Raw genomic sequence first — 20,603 nt, forward strand, 5'->3', positions numbered from 1 at the left:
TCTTCCAGTTTGATTTGTCCTATCTGGACAGTACAGGAAGCTCCGTGTAATGTGTTTATGTATGGTAGGCAGTCTGATTCCAGCCTTCCCAAGGTCCTGAATTTTATAACTGTTTTTTTAGCAAAACCACTCAGATCAGGGATTAAACAACAAATGTTTCTACATCAGTATAGCTACAGCATTCTCAATGTATGCTTGGTTCACAATGCATAAAAATAAATGGTAGATTTCTCTTAAGGCAGTGTGTACCAGTTTTCATATATTTAGACCATTGTGTTTAAATCCTGCCCACAGAGTATCTTTATTGGGACACCTAAAACTCAGGACATTACTACTACTACTACTACTACTACTACTAATCAGTGTCAGCCTGCAAAAGGGTCTCTCATAGTTGGTAATCCAGGCAAGAGCTAAAGTGGTCACAGAGAGTAATTTACATATCATAAGTCCTTGTAAATTAACATCTTAAGATAGATACTACATCAAAACATCTTCAAAAAGAAATGGAGTGTGGGCTATTTGGAATTTATAAAAGGTACTTTGACTGGTAAGTGGTATTCTCCTAAGTGAAGGAAACATCACTCCACTCCATATTGATGTAAATTAGTATGAAAGTAAAGAACTCATCTACATAGACGTATTGCTCACTTGGTCTTTACTGTACCAGAGTAACCACTGATAGCCCCATTCGTGTGAGTTAAAGGGTTTGTTTGAGCCCACAATTCATTTCTACGGTGGAGCATCTACAGCAATGTGACTCAAATTGAGGCATCAAGTAAAATTATTTGACTATTTTTAAATATACCCTATTTCAGTATGTGCAGATTTATATATAAGGAAAGTCATTTTACAAGAACAGCTGTGAACTAATTTTAACTTACTTGAGGTCCAGATCCAATTCTAGAGGAGAGAAGAAAACTGTGAAGATCTCCATACTTCATGAATGGTAATATGACCATGGGCTTTGGGGTCCTCCTAGGTCCAACTTCTAGACAGACACCTTTAATACATATGGAACAAAGTAAAAAGCTGTTTTAGGTCGAAACATGGAACTCGGGTAAAATCTAAGAGTCCGTAGAAGCTACACAATGATTTGTCAGTTACAGTATACATGGGTTTAGCAGTGAATCCACACTGAAAAGTTGCACCTGCTGGGCTTACCTTATGCTCGTGTCCAGTTCCCTTCCCCTGCCACTATATTTTTTATACAGCGGGTCACCCAAAATCCACATTAGAACAATACTCCAGCGATTCAACACTGGTAAACCTTATTTCCAGCTTCTAACACCATTAGAATACCAGTACCAGGATGACCCAGCTATTATATACTTGTTTGAGTCTTTGAACTTTCTTCAGCTGATCAAATTTGTTACCCTGCTGCCTAACTGGTTCTGTTCCCCACTTCATGATTTTATCCACTACAGTTTTTTGTTATTTACACTACTGTAGTACTTGTATAGCTGTGGTAAAATAGGCTTTCCAGTTATTTCAACTATCTATGGGAGTCCCATATGTACAACCAGCCGCTGAATATTTTTGGGGGTACAAGGCACTCTGGATCCTGGGGATAAGGTGATAACCTGTAACCTGTGATCAGAACAACACTTACATTTTTTGTGTATAAACCTTACCAAGCAATTTAATGACATTTGGATGGTTGAAGTCTTTCATACAGGCTGCCTCGCTTAGAAACTCCTCTATTTCCCTTTGTGAAAAGTTATCCACTGTGATAGGAAAACACAATAGAATGTACAGGTGAATACAATGCTGCAATGAACATATAAGATTAAAACAATAGGCAACTGATAAAGATGGTTACATTCTTTTTTACTTTATTTGATATTTTTCATTACAATTGAACAATTTGATAAGACTAATCCTAATTGGATTTCAATTTAACACTGGGAGTGCTGCTATTGGAATCCCACACGTCACTAAAACAACCCCTGAGCTCCCTAGTGCTCCCTATTTTATGACCCCAATGAGGAGAATAAATGGAGTTGCTAGTTTGCTATCTGCTACTTTCCAAATGCATTATTTTCCAAATATTGTACTCCATACCAAAGATTGCAAAGTTAAGGGTGGGACCCCTGTCCTAGTGGAGACCCATGCATGATGCAGAGATAAAAATAAGTATCCAGATATATACAAGTAGTTGTTTCTGTAAGATATCTAGTGAAAACTCACTGTGATGTACCATAACTGCACTATGAATAGGATAAAAACTCTTATTCCCGTGGTGCAGCTAAGACTACAGGAACAGGTGTCTAGGACTTTGGGTTTTAAACCTGGAGAATGTCGACTACTGGAGCAGGAATCTCCAGGCTTGCAGGTGATCTCCAGCAAACATTTCAAGTATTACATGTTCCCACACTAGTGTTGTATGTGACCCAGTCTCCTTACACTTCATGGTTTTCACGGCTACTTTGTGAGCTGTACCGTCCGGATATCGCAGTTCTCCCTCCATCACAGATCCAAATTCACCTAAGTAACCAACAATAAAAGTGATATTATTATAGGCAAATACATCACCTACTGTGTAAAGTATGCATTAAAGCTATATCAGCTTCCTAATGAGATATATCAGATTGATATTTACTGTAATTGCATATACATGAAGGAAAGATTGCATTGCATTGTGGGTATTATGCAGGCAGCAGTTAGCACAGCGAGGAGCTGGTCATTATAGTCTTAATAGATTTTCTATTATACTTTACAAGAGTTCAATATTAGTCACATGGTGCAAGATATCATTATTCCTATTTTCCAACCTGGGTGTTAGAACTGCAGCATTAACTAAAGCTTATATCACCTACCCTCTCCCAACACTTTCCCAAGGGATAGCAGGCTTCTCTCCACCATCACATCTTCCAACTTCTGTTGTAGATCTTCATTGATTCCTAAAGTACTCACTAAAGTAAAATAAACAGACATTATAAAACGGCAATGCAGAATAGTGATTACAGTGTTGCTTCATACCATCAGGTGGCAGTGTCTCCATGTCCAGATGTGACCTGGATACACATTTAAATTTCATCCATACAGATAACATACAAAATGTCGTAAGACACATTCCAGCACAACTTACATGTCACTTCAATGCCTTTCCTATTATAAGACTTCTTTGCCTTGTAAACCACCATGTCTGAATCATCTGAACTGACAAATGCATCCCTGGGTAAATGGAAGAGAAGATGGTGTTAAAATCTTACTCTCTTACAAAATCACAGATTCACAGATGAGCTATGCACATTATTCTTTGCTCCCTGCGGGAGATAACTATTTGTTTCCATTATGTTTATCATTATGATGTTGTGTTTGTATACTGTGGCCTATGTTCCCTTTACTTGGTCGCAACTTTTTAATGAAATGATATTATATGTATAAAAACCTTCAATATAAACCTATTGCAATGCATTACATACACACTGCTCAAAAAAAAGAACACATCCTAGATCTGAATGAATAAAATATTCTCATTGAATACTTTGTTTTGTTGAATGTGGTGACAACAAAATCCCCCCAAAAAATCATCAATGGAATTCAAATTTATTAACCAGTGGAGGCCTGGATTTGGAGTCACCCCCAAAATTAGAGTGGAAAAACACACTACAGGCAGATCCAACTTTGATGTAATGTCCGTAAAACAAGACAAAATGAGGCTCAGTATTGCGTGTGGCCTTCACGTGCCTGTATTAGGAGGAACCCAGGGCCAACCGCAACGGCATATGTTCTCTCGTTGGGGCCTGAGGATTTCATCGGTACCTTATGGCAGTCAGGCTACCACTAGCGAGCACATGGAGGGTTCTGTAGCCCTTTAAAGAAATGCCACCCCACATCATTACTGACCCACTGCCAGACTGGTCATGCTGAAGGATGTTGCCGGCAGCAGACCGCTCTCAACAGAGTCTGTGGACGTTGGGCCCTCATACCTTCCTCATGGAGTCGGTTTCTAACCTTTTGTGCAGACACATGCACATTTGCAACCTGCTGGCAGTTACTTTGCAGGGCACTGGCAGTGCTCCTCCTGTTTCTCCTTGCACAAAGACGGAGGTAGCGGTCCTGCTGATGGGTTGTTGCCCTCATAAGGCCCCTTGCCTGTCTCCTGGTAGTGCCTCCAGCCTCTGGACACTGAACACTACCAAACACACACAGCAAACCTGTATTCGTCTCATGCTACACACAAGTGTGAAAGCACTACCAACATTCAAAATTGTCCAAAAAATCAGCAGGAAAGCATTGATACTGAGAAGTGGTCTGTGGTCTCCACCTGCAGAAACATTCCTTTATTGAGTGCGTCTTGCTAATTGCCTGTGAAATTGATTGTCAGTTTTGCTTCCTAAGTGGACTTTGTAACACAATTCAATGCAATTTTTCTTATTAACTGAAACTCTAAACCAGACAGAAGCTGTGAAGTCAGTGGGTCAGTGATGGTAGCTAACATGCTGCATGCAAAGGAATTGATGTGATTTTTATATTATGCAAGCATTAAATATTATGAAAAAGATTTTTACTGTATGCATATTTTTATTTCATTTTACTATACATGTATTCTTATCATCCTCTAAACACCAAACATTGACAGTATAGGTCAAAGGAGGTGCGGAGGAAAAAAAGAAAAATCAGATCTGAATGTTGACTTATTATCTAGTCAGTTGTTCAATAGGAATCCTCAAGGTGGATCCAGATATTTTTAAAAGAATGACTATTTTTGCTAATGTGTGTAGAGCTTTAGTTGAAAAGATAAACCATCATGAAATGTGTTGGAACGTGGGCACTGGGATTGACCCAAAGAGTGAATACATTCCATCCAAAAATGCATCCCTCCTATATCTTCCCAAAAAACACCCTAATTCTTTTTACCACACATGTTATGTGTAATTCTTCTACATCAACTGAAGCCTGCAACAAGTCACTAAAATATTAAAGCCTTTCTCACAGTGGTAAAAATTCACCAAATATTTCTGTTTAAAATAATGTTTTTTCTTTATACAGTAATATCCTTTCTTTAATCTACATAATTCCAAGTTTTTAACAAAGTACCATTGTATGTGTTTAAACAATAGGACAATGTCTTCCATCAAGCTACAAATGAAAGTTTTCTTTTTGTTGTAAACATGTATCATGCGTGTATCGCTACGAGAATTCAAGTCAATAACAAGAAGCTTTGAGTCATAACTGAAGGTCAGCTGAAATCTCATGTACACAGAGAAGTGTCTACTCTACTCATTTACACCATCACTCAACTGCACTTCCACCCGGACTAGTGAGCAGGATGTGACATTTAACTCCATCATATACAGGCCCACAAACTGCTGATAGCATGTACTCCCAGGGGATAAAGGGACATTCCTTCTACATGCTTCACTTCCATGGGATTGATCTTATGGTCTTGTGCTCCATAAACGTTATGTCACAAGAATAACATAGCCAACTCTATTGTCTACAGCATCACAATGATTTCTCGACAACAGGCATCAGCTAACTGGTCATGTATTTTTATTGAGCACTAAAAGGCTCAAAATAGACATCACCTCATCCAAATAGAGCTCAAACTATTCTGAAACTTGCTGTAGTTACATGGAAATCTCTGCTGATGGGAAATCACATTGACATAATGTAAAAACTATCTGTAGGGATATGGAAATTCGAAAATACCAGAAAGGAAGTTTCAATACAAAATGATGCCCCTGATTGGTATGTCATGAAATTCCTCACATTTTTCAAGATATGTATTTGGATTTTAACAACAATGCTTTAAAATAGCTGATAGCGAGCAGAGAGGAAGGAATTCAAACTCAAAAAGAGAATTTATAAAACAATCCCTGGTTTTTATCTCTATGGGTAAAGCTATGGGTAAAAAGACAATTGTGCTATAAGACAACCTCAAACATTTTATTAAACTTAAACAAAAAATAGAAAGCCCCTTTAAGCCATTTGCAGATTGTAGAGTAGATATCAACTGTTTGCTTTATTAAGCTATTGTGCAGTCTCTTATTTTGTGATAAAATACAAATTTCCTGTTAACACGCACAAACAGTAAAAAAAAAAAAAACTCTCAATGTCAGACCTTTTATGGGGTTAAGAATAATTCATGATTTTCAAAAAATTGCTGGTGAGCAGGGAGTAGAATTAGGTGAAAATAATTACTTTACTGTTACCATATTTTTCGGACTATAAGGAGCACAAAAAAATCTTTTGATTCTCTCAGAAATCCAAGGTGCGCCTTATAGTCCAGTGCGCCTTATATATGAACCGTACTTACAGACAACAGCTGCCTTGAGCTGTGCACAGGTCTGCCACCTGCTGGTCATTCATCCTTATAATCAGATGCACCTTTTATATGAACCTAGACGTTTTAGCAAGCATTTATTAAAGGTGCACCTTATAATCCGATGCGCCTTATAGTCCGAAAAATAAAGTAAATTGCATTCCACTAATGCATTGCTGTTGTGCGTTGTTCTGAAGAAATGGCATCATGGAGATTATTAGCCAATCAAGCAGTAACTCGGTGTACATGAGAGCATCACCGCTGAGGCCAGTGACTGCATCATTCACATACATGATATAATAAGTGTTCCTGTACAACTATAGGGAACTACAGTGGAGATACGTGTTGGTTAGTTTTGTTTTAAACCATTCCCAGCTCTGACTGTTTTCTTAAAATTTATGGGCAAACCATTTGAACCACTCCATAGAAGTAAAGTGTATTACATAGAAGTAACAAAACAGAAAAATGTACTATATTAAATATTTGCTAACATAGCTGCCTTCAAAAAAAAACAATGAAGACAATTTTCATACACTATTTTTATACATGAAAATATGGTATATCATCTAAATTTAGCAAATACATCAATTTATGATATTTCATCTGAAACATAAATCATTATGGAGACTCACCCAAATTCAAGCTCCTTTTTCCTGCTTATGAATTTAACTACGCCGTATATGAGAAGAAGAATAATCATTAAGCCACTTATAAAGCCAAGTAATATCATGTAGGAACTAACTTGACCCGGAGCTGGAGTTGAGGAAGTTGCAGATGCCAATGATCCTAAAAAGAAATAGATATGTGAATCATGTACAGGCGGTCCCCAACTTAAGAACACCAAACTTACAGACGACCCCTAGTTACAAATGGACCTCTGGATTTTGATAATTTACTCTACTTTTGCCCTAGACTACAATGATCAGCTGTAACGGTTATAAAAGGTGTCTGTAATGAAGCTTTATTGTGAATCCTGGTTCTTATGACAATACAACATTTTTAAAATCCAATAGTCATAGAGACCAAAATAATTTTGGCTGGGGTTACAATAATAAAGTATACAGTTCTGACTTGCATACAATTCAACTTAAGAACAAACCTATGCAACCTATCTAGTACGTAACGCAGGGACTGCCTATATAGATCAAATACACTCACTGGCCACTTTATTAGGTACACCATGCTAGTAACGGGTTGGACCCCCTTTTGCCTTCAGAACTGCCTCAATTCTTCGTGGCATAGATTCAACAAGGTGCTGGAAGCATTCCTCAGAGATTTTGGTCCATATTGACATGATGGCATCACACAGTTGCCGCAGATTTGTCAGCTGCACATCCATGATGCGAATCTCCCGTTCCACCACATCCCAAAGATGCTCTATTGGATTGAGATCTGGTGACTGTGGAGGCCATTTGAGTACAGTGAACTCATTGTCATGTTCAAGAAACCAGTCTGAGATGATTCCAGCTTTATGACATGGCGCATTATCCTGCTGAAAGTAGCCATCAGATGTTACAGGGTACATTGTGGTCATAAAGGGATAGACATGGTCAGCAACAATACTCAGGTAGGCTGTGGCATTGCAACGATGCTCAATTGGTACCAAGGGGCCCAAAGAGTGCCAAGAAAATATTCCCCACACCATGACAACACCACCACCAGCCTGAACCGTTGATACAAGGCAGGATGGATCCATGCTTTCATGTTGTTGATGCCAAATTCTGACCCTACCATCCGAATGTCGCAGCAGAAATCAAGACTCATCAGACCAGGCAACGTTTTTCCAGTCTTCTACTGTCCAATTTCGATGAGCTTGTGCAAATTGTAGCCTCAGTTTCCTGTTCTTAGCTGCAAGGAGTGGCACCTGGTGTGGTCTTCTGCTGCTGTAGCCCATCTGCCTCAAAGTTCGACGTACTGTGCATTCAGAGATGCTCTTCTGCCTACCTTGGTTGTAACGGGTGGCGATTTGAGTCACTGTTGCCTTTCTATCAGCTCGAACCAGTCTGCCCATTCTCCTCTGACCTCTGGCATCAACAAGGCATTTCCGCCCACAGAACTGCCGCTCACTGGATGTTTTTTCTTTTTCGGACCATTCTCTGTAAACCCTAGAGATGGTTGTGTGTGAAAATCCCAGTAGATCAGCAGTTTCTGAAATACTCAGACCAGCCCTTCTGGCACCAACAACCATGCCACGTTCAAAGGCATCAAATCACCTTTCTTCCCCATACTGATGCTCGGTTTGAACTGCAGGAGATTGTCTTGACCATGTCTACATGCCTAAATGCCGCCATGTGATTAACTGATTAGAAATTAAGTGTTAACGAGCAGTTGGACAGGTGTACCTAATAAAGTGGCCGTTGAGTGTATATGTGTGTATAAGAAGAAGATTCTTTTTCTTTTGGAATTGCCAGTTTTTGCACATACTTTTACCCCCCACAGATTAAAAATCTGCAAACTTTGTAATAATGTATGGTTTATGGTTGATGCATGTTTCATTTTTTTCTCCATAAATCATATGTAATATCACATGGGAAAAGTTAAATACAAGTAACAGAAATCTACATTTGAATATGTAAAATGTGTGCGGGTTAACATGCATATTTTCTGAATTACACTCCAGAATATGCACAGATACCCTTAATCCTCCTAGAAAGGTATCAATAATTTTACTAATAGCTTTACTTGTTGGATGCCCTATACAACCTTACACTATCCATGGAGTACAAATAAAATATAACTATAAGGTAAAAGGAATTAAATGTCACACAACTAAAATAATCACAAAATAAACCATATATATTCATAAAGCTAAACAAACAACTTACATTCAAAATCAAAAAGAAAATGTTATCACTTAAAATTAGCTATGATAGATCCACAGGATCCAGGCCGGGCTTTAGAAATCTTTCAATATATAACAGTTGTTATGGGCAGTCCATTGATTCATTAAGCCACTGAGGAAAGAGCCGAGGAAGGCTTTGAAACGCGTCTGGTGCTACTTGTTCATACATTCAAAATCACAATTATTCACAATTTAATTTTAAACGCAGATAAAATATGCTGCAGAAGGGGAATCCAAGCATTTATATGGTGTGGTCTGCTGTCTTGTTATTCAGGTCAAGTTTATTGTAATTGTATAAAATTCTCAAAATGCATATATAAAAACTTTAAAAATAAATAAATAAAACAGGAGTGGTAACGGGTCCGAGTTCTCTTATTGAGTTCAATGCCCCGTAGTTTGTGTATAGGGCAGTGGTAGCGAACCTATGGCACGGGTGCCAGAGGCTGCACTCGGAGCCCTTTATGTGGGCACCCGGGCCATCGCCCCAGCACACCAGACAGGACTCTAAGAATCTTCCTGTAGTTCCAAGCAACTTAAAAGATGCTCCTTTCAGTGATATTTTGATACTTACTTCGCTACTTGGGACTGTAGGAAGAGGGAGAATGAGGAGGCAGGGACAAATTATCTTTGAAGGACCTCCTGCTGGCCCCATGATTTTCTCTGTACAGAGGGAAACTGGAAAGAAGCTAAAATGATGAAAATTTTCCATCTTTCTACTATGTTGCTGTCCTCAGGAGGCCAATATGATTGAAAGTTGTTGAACAGGGAGCAACATGTTACTGCTTTAATTTTTGGATGGCACCTCGCGATAAATAAGGGGGGTTTGGGTTGCAGTTTGAGCACTCGGTGGTATAGGGGATCTACAAAGCATAATAAGACATATGTCCTACACAACAGAGTAAAATATAGTAACACAACTTGAAGACTTTACCAATCTCTTACCATCACTTGGAATAACAACTTGTACTGTGGGGCTGAATGGTCCAATTCCTCCCACTGTCTGGCAAGCAACAGACACTGTACAGGTAGCGTTAGTAGCCCGAATAGAAATGACCAGAGTAGTAGTATTTGTGTTTTTAGTTTCAGATATGTTCTGTAACAACAAACAAGAAATTTTAGTAGCTCTCTCTCGGATAGTAAATGCTCTGATAAAATACAAATTTTTTTTTTAGAGAAATGTCATATAGTCGAAATTGCAGGATGGGGTTTTTTTGGAATGGCACCACGATATTTCTAGAAAATTAATCTGCATAGAATAAAAAATTGCATTCCTTTGCTCACATAGCACTTTCTGTGGTATGATAACATTGAGGCTACATAAAGATTTTGGCCACATGGGTCAGCCACACAATAAGGGGTGCACCTACCATGAAGCGAGTTGAGAAACTTGCCTCAGGTGGCAGTGCCTCCTGCTAGCCGAGGGGGCATCATGCTAGTCACTCACTGACTCGCTCGGCCGCTTCATTTGTGACCGCCTGGACGGCTCCGTCCCCGCCTGCCCAGCCCGCCCCTCCTGTCTACGGCCCCTCCCGATCCGCCTCTCACGGACCCTTGGTCTGCCTCACCAGTCGGCGGCCCACCACTCCCGGCTGCCGCCGTCCCGCCTCTCCCAGCCGCAGCCTGCCTCTCCTGGCCACCAGGCCAGCCCGCGGCCTGCCTCACCCATCCGCAGCGCCTGGCCCACCTCTCCAGATCTCATCAGGTTGCGGCCAGCCTCATCCGTTCGCGGCCCACCTCTCCCATTCTGCCTCACCCGTCGGTGGCCTGGCCTCACCCGTCTGCGGTCCACCTCATCCGTCTCTCCTGGCCGCCTGGCCTGTCTCAAAGGTGGCAAGCTGTATGTATTATATACTATATGGCGGCACGCTGTATGTATTATATACTATATGGCGGCACACTGTGTGTATTATATACAGTACTATATCAGGGCACGCTGTATGTATTATATACTATATGGAGACACGTTGTATGTATTATATACTATATGGTGGCATGCTGTATGAATTATATACTATATGGCGGCACACTGTATGTATCATATGGTATATGGCAGCACACTGTATGTATTATATGGTATATGGCAGCACGCTGTATCTATCATATGGTATATGGCAGCACACAGTATGTATTATATGGTATATGGCAGCACACTGTATGTATTATATGGTATATGGCAGCACGCTGTATGTATCATATGGTATATGGCAGCACACTGTATGTATTATATGGTATATGGCAGCACGCTGTATGTATTATATGGTATATGGTGGCACGCTGTATGTATTTTATGGTATATGGTGGCACGCTGTATATATAATATGGTATATGGTGACACGCTGTATGTATTATATGGTATATGGCGACATGCTGTATGTATTATATGGTATATGGCGGCACGCTGTATGTATTATATGGTATATGGCGGCATGCTGTATGTATTATATGGTACATGGCGGCACGTGGTATATATTCTATGGTATATGGCGGCACGCGGTATATATTTTATGGTATATGGCGGCACGCTGTATTGATTTTATATTATATGGCTATCTTGTCAGCCTTACATATGTCAAGTGGTGGCAGCTTAAATGACTCGGGGGTCCAGCATGACCAGATAATCGCAAGTCTGTGATCCTTACAATAAGATTTATGTGTAGTAGCAGAATGTTTTGCAAGTGTTGCAATATTATCAGTTACAGCCATTGCATGAAATGTCCTTGTGTTAGTTTCATCTCTGCAATTTCTTAATACATTAGAACTTTGTACATCATACAATATAACAGTGATGTCTTTTTATCACTTGTATTATAAAATGTATTAGTCTCAATACACTACTACTTTAACATGAGAGGGGACTCCAACTCAGAGACTCCTAATAAATAATGATGCCAGAGAAAGTTGTGGCTGTTGTATTATCTTATGGCCATTGTAGGGGAAATGTATTACTTGTCACAATTTAAATGAATAGTGTCCTATATGGGCTATAGTAGCAAGAGCTCCAAATAGATAAAGACTGTACACTCGGAATCAAAGATGTGTATTCTAAGTGGACAACCCCCCTCTGTAACATCTATCTTGTTCATCATAAACTGCCTTCACAATGATTGTCTATAAAATGTTCTGCTCTTAAGTAACACATCTGGTCACCTTGCATGGTACATCATTTTTTCTTTCTTTTTATATCTGGCTTATCTGCTGATCGCAAGTCTTTATGAAGCAATTGCGCCAGTTTTGTGTCACAGCTGCACTGTGCCATGACACAAAACTGTACACCTAAAGGGGGGTTCCGATGCAGAAGTCCTGACATAATTGTGGGGCACACCCGTTAAACCGAGTGCACCAGAAAAAAAAACTGGTGCATTCAGTTAAAGCATGTTTGGCACACACTGGGTGCTCCAGATTATTGAAGACCATGAGCCACACACATTGGGGCAGATTTATCAAGCTGTCTGAAAGTCAGAATATTTCTAATTACCCATGGCAACCAATCACAGCTCAGCTTTCATTTTACCAGTAGTCATGAATATTTTAAAGGGGAGCTGTGATTGCTTGCCATGGGCAACTAGAAATATTCTGATTTTCAGGCAGCTTGATAAATCTGCCCCATTAAGTCTGCCTAACTAATGATATATCTGGGCCTGTAAGGTCATCGACTCACAAATCAACCATGGTTGTCTGAAACTGCTCAATCACTACTCCATTAGAATCCCCAATGGCACCATGAATTACACAATGAGAATTAGATAGTTAAAGTTTATCTTTGTATAAAATGTAACAGCTGCCACTTTAGCAAAAAGATTATTTCAGCATAATGTGAACTGCAGCAACATACCCATGGCTTTATATGTAAGATACCTGTAGGCAGGTTTCCTTTTAGGATTTTTTTACATATTCAGTTCATAGTAATCAAATTGTTATTTGTTTATGCATTTGTTAAATGTACTGTACAGTCATCACTTATGTGTGCTGATGTTCTAGAGTTTTGTTTTCATGAACTATCATGTATGGCACAGAGTTATTATCAATGGTTTGTTTTGCAATGTGGATTTGTTAAAGCATTAGTACGATCTGCAAAATCAGTTTAATGTGAGAATTTTAAAAAGGAACCCTGAGGTTGCAGTCACATTTGCCGTTGTGCTTGCTAGCGCACAGGGAGGGGCCTCGGCCCGATCACATTGGTTACCATAATGTGACAAATGTAAAAAGAAAGCTCACTTGAAAATGGCACAACCAAGTTTTCACTGCATGTGGAATAGTTTCTAGCTACTCAGTAAACTCTAGAAAATATTACAAGGACAATTAGTCACATAGATAAAAAGCCTTTTTGGCTTTAAAAAACTTAAGTGCAAAAACAGAACATGTTCCTGAAAGAGTTAATGTATATTCTCTTTAGATGACTGGCAAGCGTCTCATAATAAAAGATTATTGATCAAAAGTACAAAACTGTACAGCTGCTTACAATTAAGCATCCCATGACCATAAAACAAGAAGTGCAGGCACATTCAGAAAGACAGGCGTGTAGATTTTCCTCATCCACTTTCCTGTCTAATGACTGAAATATTAGTCAAATGTCAAGGGAAAGAGGAAGTACAAATGTGAGGCCTAAAATTTAAGTATATGTCCAGTTATAAACAAATCCTAAAAATGTAGCTGGATTTACATTCAGAGCAAAAAAGTAAAGCCTTAGCTCCTTATAGACCTTGAGTAAAGTGACAGTGCTTACGGTCCAACTTTTCCGATAGAAGAGCATCTCTGAAAGCACAGTACGTCGAACTTTGAGGCAGATGGGCTACAGCAGCAGAAGACCACACTGGGTGCCACTCCTTTCAGCTAAGAACAGGAAACTGAGGCTACAATTTGCACAAGCTCATCGAAATTGGACAGTAGAAGATTGGAAAAACGTTGCCAGGTCTGATGAGTCTCGATTTCTGCTGCGACATTCGGATGGTAGGGTCAGAATTTGGCGTCAACAACATGAAACCATGGAGCGATCCTGCCTTGTATCAACGGTTCAGGCTGGTGGTGGTGGTGTCATGGTGTGGGGAATATTTTCTTGGCACTCTTTGGGCCCCTTGGTACCAATTGAGCATGGTTGCAACGCCACAGCCTACCTGAGTATTGTTGCTGACCATGTCCATCCCTTTATGACCACAATGTACCCAACATCTGATGGCTACTTTCAGCAGGATAATGCGCCATGTCATAAAGCTGGAATCATCTCAGACTGGTTTCTTGAACATGACAATGAGTTCACTGTAATCAAATGGCCTCCACAGTCACCATATCTCAATCCAATAGAGCATCTTTGGGATGTGGTGGAACGGGAGATTCGCATCATGGATTTGCAGCCGACAAATCTGCGGGAACTGTGTGATGCCATCATGTCAATATGGACCAAAATCTCTGAGGAATGCTTCCAGCACCTTGTTGAATCTATGCCACGAAGAATTGAGGCAGTTCTGAAGGCAAAAGGGGGTCCAACCCGTTACTAGCATGGTGTACCTAATAAAGTGGCCGGTGAGTGTATGTGTGTATAAGCTGTATGTATATATGTTCTGTATATACTGTATGTATATTTTTTATGTGGTAGGTGGAGCCCAATTCAGAAGTCTGCTATGGGGCCTTTCTTCTCCCAGTTACACCACTGTATGTAGGTCCCTGGATGATCCGTCATATCATCATGACAATGCCTTGACTCAAAGTGTTAACATATTGGGGCTTATTAACTAAGGGTCCCGCGGCTGCATTTTCATCGGGTTTCCCGACTGTGTCCCCGGATTTTGGTGCATTTCACGCGGGGTGGACTAAGCTCGGGATTTAATATTTAAATTTGTGTCACAAGCCAAGCACTTACATGCACTGGGAAGAAGTAGGTGAACTTCGGCGGACCTGAGCAGGGAAGCGACACATGTAGGATGTCAGGCGCAGGATCTTCTTGAATCGCAGCAGATGTGCATTCTGGCGGACACTCCGGATCGGGGATTGCACAAGACCGCGTAAGTAAATGTGCCCCAATAAGTGCATTTAAGCAAACAGAGGTTTTACATTTTATGAAATGAAATCCACTAAAGTAATTGGGAAAAGTCACATGTACGTAAACGAAGCATACATACAAGCAAAGGGCATCAAGCAAGCTTTCTCTAGAGCTATGAGGCTCAAAGATCCAGCTGGGTGTGCAGGGAGAGGCTGGCTTATGAAGTGTATATCGGATGGTAGATTCCTCCTGCCTTCCTCAACCCAAATCTGTATTTTAATAATCCTGGAACCTAACCTAATTTGTTAAAAATTTTATTTTAGTAGTATGTTAATTAACTGCAGAGACTACTGAGGCATGTATTATACTGGCCGAGCTCTGGTTGCTAAGGCTACTCCACACCCTAGTAGCCTCTGTAATTAATTTACATATTACTAAAGTAAAGTTTATTAACAAGTTAGGTTAGCTTCCAGGATTTTTAAAATAGAGGTTAGGGTAGAGACAGGCAGGAGGAATCTTCCATCAGATCTGGTGCCCGGTCACGTTGCGGAGAGCACATGTCTCACCACACCATGACCGTGCACAGAGAAATATAGGACATGTCCTATATTTCGCCATGTTATGGCACCGGGCGCCTGCTTCTCTATGGAGAGGGGAGGTGTGAGTAGCAGAACAGGTGTATCATACTAAATGAAAGAAAAGCAAATATTAAATACAAAGCTAGAGTTTGGGTCAAGTACTTCAGTCATTTAGTGTAATTTAAAAAGACTGGTACATTTTCTATAGTGTTTCTTAGATATGCTTTCAGATAATCAAAACAGCAATGATTTCACATAGCATGGTATATAAATAGCACCATGTACTTTCTGAGCAATTGAGCTGTAATTTATTGCATAGAATTGGATTTCAGCAGTACCACCAGACTAAATGGCAAGATCAGATGAAACTGAACAACACTGCTGACCGCTGACATTTCCAATAGAAAGTCACTGAGCAAAAACAAAAGCAGAGACCAGGACATTCCCTACAGTAGAAGCAGCGCTGGCATCACATATTCCCGGAAAGCAGGGACAATGCATTTTACTTGTTGGAAAAGTATAAGGGGAATTCCTCAGAAAGATTTCTTCCTTTACTACCCCTTCTCTTAATAATGAAATGTTAATATCAACTTCTTTTAAAGGAGTATTCCCATTCCAAGAAAACCGGTCAAGCAACCCTCTTTTACTTACTGCAGTGAGGGGAGAGATCCAGCATGCAAAGCCATATTTTCACTGACTAGCAAAAGATGGGGTCTTGAGATATACACAGGTTTCAGAAGATATTGTCATGTTTCACATGCCAGAATTCGGGGAAAAAAATAGCCACAATGAAGTCCCCCTGATTTCAATGAGAGGCAGTGACCCATGCTTCTTTTTGCAGCATGTTGAAAATAGTAAAAGAAAAGATAGAGCTTGCTCTATCTTCAGTCGTGAGGGCTGGGGTGAGCAGCGCTCATCCCTCCTCCTCTCCAGCACGCTGACGTGTGCTCCACGGGCTACGGTTGGGCTTGCACACATCAGTGTGAATGTAGCCCTACTTCGACAGAAGCTTATAACTGTCATGCGTGCTCCTGCGACCTATGTCCCTAGTTGCCAGCGCACCTATGTACCCCTATGTTCCCCACCGCGGCTGTGGCTGGCTGACTTTCCCGACTTGCCTGTTCGCCTCCAGTTTGGTCTGGCATGTGCGTCCCCGGCTCTGCATGATTTAAAGGGCCAGCGCATTGTTAACTGGAGCTGGTCGGCAGCTGACCTGTTAAATAGCCGGCCTCCTGTAACCCCTGCCGCATCTTTGTGCCTCATAGCCTTAAAGAAAGCTTCCTATTGTGACAACGGTGATTATCCATTGTGACCTCTGTTTCCGTTTCTGGCCTTGATTCTCTGTTGCCTGTCTTGACCTTCTGCCATAACCCCTACTCTGATCCTGTGTCGCCTGCACCTCCTGTCTGACCAGGACCCTGATTCTTCCTGCTAATTCTGTACCTTGCCTTCGCTAATACCGCAAGCAAAGTGGTGCCTGTGGAGCGACCTGGTGGTATCCCGTCGCGGCAAGTCCAACCAGCTTTGCGGCAGGCTCTGGTGAATTCAAAACATATTAGTAAGTTGATTAGATTGTGAGCCCCATTGGGGACAGGGACCAATTTGGCAAGCTCTGTGCTGCACTGCGCAATCCGTGTGCGTTTTATAAATAAAGGAATTATTATTATTGTTATACCGGGTGCCACTTAGACTCCACTTCCAAGTGTCGGCTTACGTCACCGCTTGTGGTGGTTCAGTGGGTCCACCACCACCGACCCTGACACTAACTATGTGGAACAAAAATCGTGATGTATGCATGTTTTACAGACAATTTGCTTCTCTGAGATCATGTGGAAGTTCTGACAACACTGGGACTAAAATTCTCATTATCAGCAATGTGAAACCTTTATTCACCAGTTAGTGCTGAATAACTGATTGTATTTTCCATTTTCCTTCAATTCTAAAAATTCTTTCAGTAAACTAGAATTTCCCCAATTTTAAACACATGGTCTGGCATTACAACAATGGACTGATATTACAACACTTCTCTATTATTTCTGCTGATCATAATGAAATGTTACTGATAAGGATCAATATTGGGAAATTGGGGCATATGGTAGAAGGGGAATTACAGTCAAGATGGTTTTCATGTGTAATAGTACTTATATGCATAGGATTTCTCGGAATGAGATCCAAAAGATCCTGTACCAATTCTGCTGTGTTGTTGAGATTGCACTACAGTTTTTAAAAATACTGAGGTGCAAGAAGAAGGTTCTCAACCTAGGCTTGCAAAAACTTTCCAAACTCAATGTAAATGCATTTCTATTATTAATTTCTCATGTTTTGAGGCACTTAAAATTAAAGCTGTGACACCTGATGGTACTTGTAGATATAATGTACCTAGCATTATGGTTGTGGTGGCTACAAATTCTACTATAGTATCTAATACAAAACAGGAGGGTACTACAGAATATGGAAGCCCCATCGGAAACAATTTTTAGAAAAAACAAGCTCATTCAAGGTGATGGGTCCATTTAGTGTATTGCTATTTGGGGTCTGTGTAATTTTTTTTCTAGTCTTTACAATAAATGTAGCATAGGTCATAAAAACCTATTCTGCTAGTAAGGTTATAAGGTTTGTCCCAAGTTTATGAATTATACCCCAACCGTTGTGCTTGGCTATCTCAGTCAGTGAATGGAGTGGCAAGGCACATGTTTAGCCTGCTGTTCCACCCATTAGCAATATTAGCTACTGTCATCGACATGTAATCAGACCTCACATGCCAACGACACATGAGAAACAGGCAACGGACCGCGGATTGTAGCTTGTTTGTAGCTAAGAAAGTATATGTTCATGTGCAGGTACATGTATATTTTCCAGAATATGTGCAACATTGTCGTGTACATAGTCACACAAGATTTCAACAACTGCATGCGAAACATATCTTGGTTGTTTAGCTTGTATGAAACTTGTATTGTCTGTAATAGACAATGGTACAGACACTGGACAATAAGCTGAAAATGGTCTGGATGAATGTAGACATACAACATTAACTGTGAGGAACACTAATATCAGGACATCAAATAACGTCTTTAAAGGCTTCCCACAGTAACCATCCTTACAACACTAGAACAAAGACACACAGCATTGCTGGTGGTTAACCACATTTTGTTGTTTAGAGGGATAAAAATGCTAAGCAAACTATTCTAAGAACTAAACGGAAGTGTACATGGAGTCACCAGCTGAACCATCAGCATTTTCTCTGGTCACAAGTTGGGACTTGGTTCCTCAGCTACAGGACATTTTGTACACACACAGACTATACATGTAATTACATGATTGTGTAGGTTTTATTTCCATCATTTTGTGGCCTATAATTTGTTAAATATATTCTTTATTGGGGGCATAGGAATGGGATGATACAAATAAGGTGGTTTCAAACAATATGCAGTTTTTGTAATCATTATAATTAAAGTGTTGTTCCGGGAATATGCACGTCTGATATCAAAACCCATAATGCTATAAATAAATGAATACAACAATACTCAATGTCATTAGTCACAAATTGGAGCTTAAATAGTTTGATTTTATGATTCACAAAATGTAATGGCCTCTCTCAAGTATGCAGAGTTATCACCAAGATGGCTGCCACTGGAAATTGCAAGTCTCATGATCCTTTAGTTCTCAGTAGCTCCTCCTCCCTCTTATGCTCTGCTCTCAGTGATGATCTAACAGACTGTCCTGCTCTGTTACCATAGCAATGATTTGTGTAACTACCATCACTGCACATTACCTCACTGAGAAGACGTCTCAGCACAACACTGGCCATATTGGATGCACTGCAACCAACCGACTACAGCCAAAATAGTGATGATCACATGACCTCTGGTTTCTGGTTCCATGCTTTGTATTTTGCTGGGCAAAAACAGATGTCAGTTCCTCACCTATCAAATTTTGATATCAAGTGGGTGTGGAGGGGAGTGAAAGGAGGAGTGCACCCGGCAGCTCAGTGAGCCGGTATGGGTCATTCCTGCAATCATATGCCAAGTCAAACCTACCTATCCAACTAGCTATACAGATTAGCAGCCAACATATATTGGTTATGTAACACTAGTCCAACAAAGTTAATATACGGTGTAGATATACAATTTAGAAGATCTGGTGACACTGCTCTGCAGACAGACACAAACTATGAGAAAAGTGCACTCTTTCAGTACTGGCTATTTTAAACAGAAACAAATCACCATTATAGCTACTAATTTGACTTACTTTGTTTCCTCTGACGCTCCATAAGACTTTTACTATATAACCCAGGAGAGCACCATTCACAGCACTTAGAGGAGGCTGTGTCCACATGACCTTCAGAGAATGCGAGCCGTTTACTATTACTGTGATGTTCTGGGGTGCAGTGGATGGAGCTAAAAACAGAATGTATATTTTTACAGATAGTATAAAAATTACAGTTCAGAAGTGAAATGCTATTTAATATCCTACATTACAAATAGCATAGCCTTGTCTGAATTAAGACGAATTTGAGGAAAACATAATGAATGATGTTTCTGTTACCAATAATATTTTTTAATTCCAATTTCCTTCCTATGCTGATTCAATTGAATTGCAGCTTATTTCTTAGTTTTTACACTATTCACTTCAGTTATTATACTTGGTTTAGTTGGTTTTGTAAAACTATCCCCGAACAGATTATAACCTCTCATTTTTTTATTGAAAAACACTGAATGCTGCTTTTCATCAACTATACTAAAACAAATTTTAAGTTATGTCCTCATCCACATGGAAATGTAATATAGAGGGGAAAAGCAACATAAAATCCACGGTAATTCCTGTAAGAATACCACCAGAAAAAAATTAAAAAACACAAGAAACTATTGAAACTATGATATAGAGCAGACATTTCAGCTGACAAAGTCGCACAGGTGAGTCAGGTAATGTTAAAGAAAT

The 20,603-nt window shown here is 40.1% G+C and overlaps 1 protein-coding gene across 2 annotated transcripts in view; it reads right to left on the minus strand.

Moving 5' to 3' along the window:
- Positions 1-20,603, minus strand: part of MERTK (MER proto-oncogene, tyrosine kinase) — a 97,165-nt gene that overhangs the window by 9,844 nt on the left and 66,718 nt on the right. For both annotated transcript variants that reach the window (XM_072141218.1, XM_072141217.1), the window contains exons 8-15: positions 19,914-20,062; positions 10,056-10,206; positions 6,904-7,057; positions 3,089-3,174; positions 2,817-2,912; positions 2,404-2,484; positions 1,632-1,724; positions 882-1,000 (exon numbers count right to left, since the gene is read on the minus strand). In XM_072141218.1, coding sequence (XP_071997319.1) covers positions 882-1,000; positions 1,632-1,724; positions 2,404-2,484; positions 2,817-2,912; positions 3,089-3,174; positions 6,904-7,057; positions 10,056-10,206; positions 19,914-20,062 — 929 coding nt within the window. The remainder of the gene's footprint in view (positions 1-881; positions 1,001-1,631; positions 1,725-2,403; positions 2,485-2,816; positions 2,913-3,088; positions 3,175-6,903; positions 7,058-10,055; positions 10,207-19,913; positions 20,063-20,603) is intronic.

The sequence above is a fragment of the Engystomops pustulosus genome, chromosome 3 (assembly GCF_040894005.1).
Source record: "Engystomops pustulosus chromosome 3, aEngPut4.maternal, whole genome shotgun sequence".
NCBI lineage: Eukaryota > Metazoa > Chordata > Amphibia > Anura > Leptodactylidae > Engystomops > Engystomops pustulosus.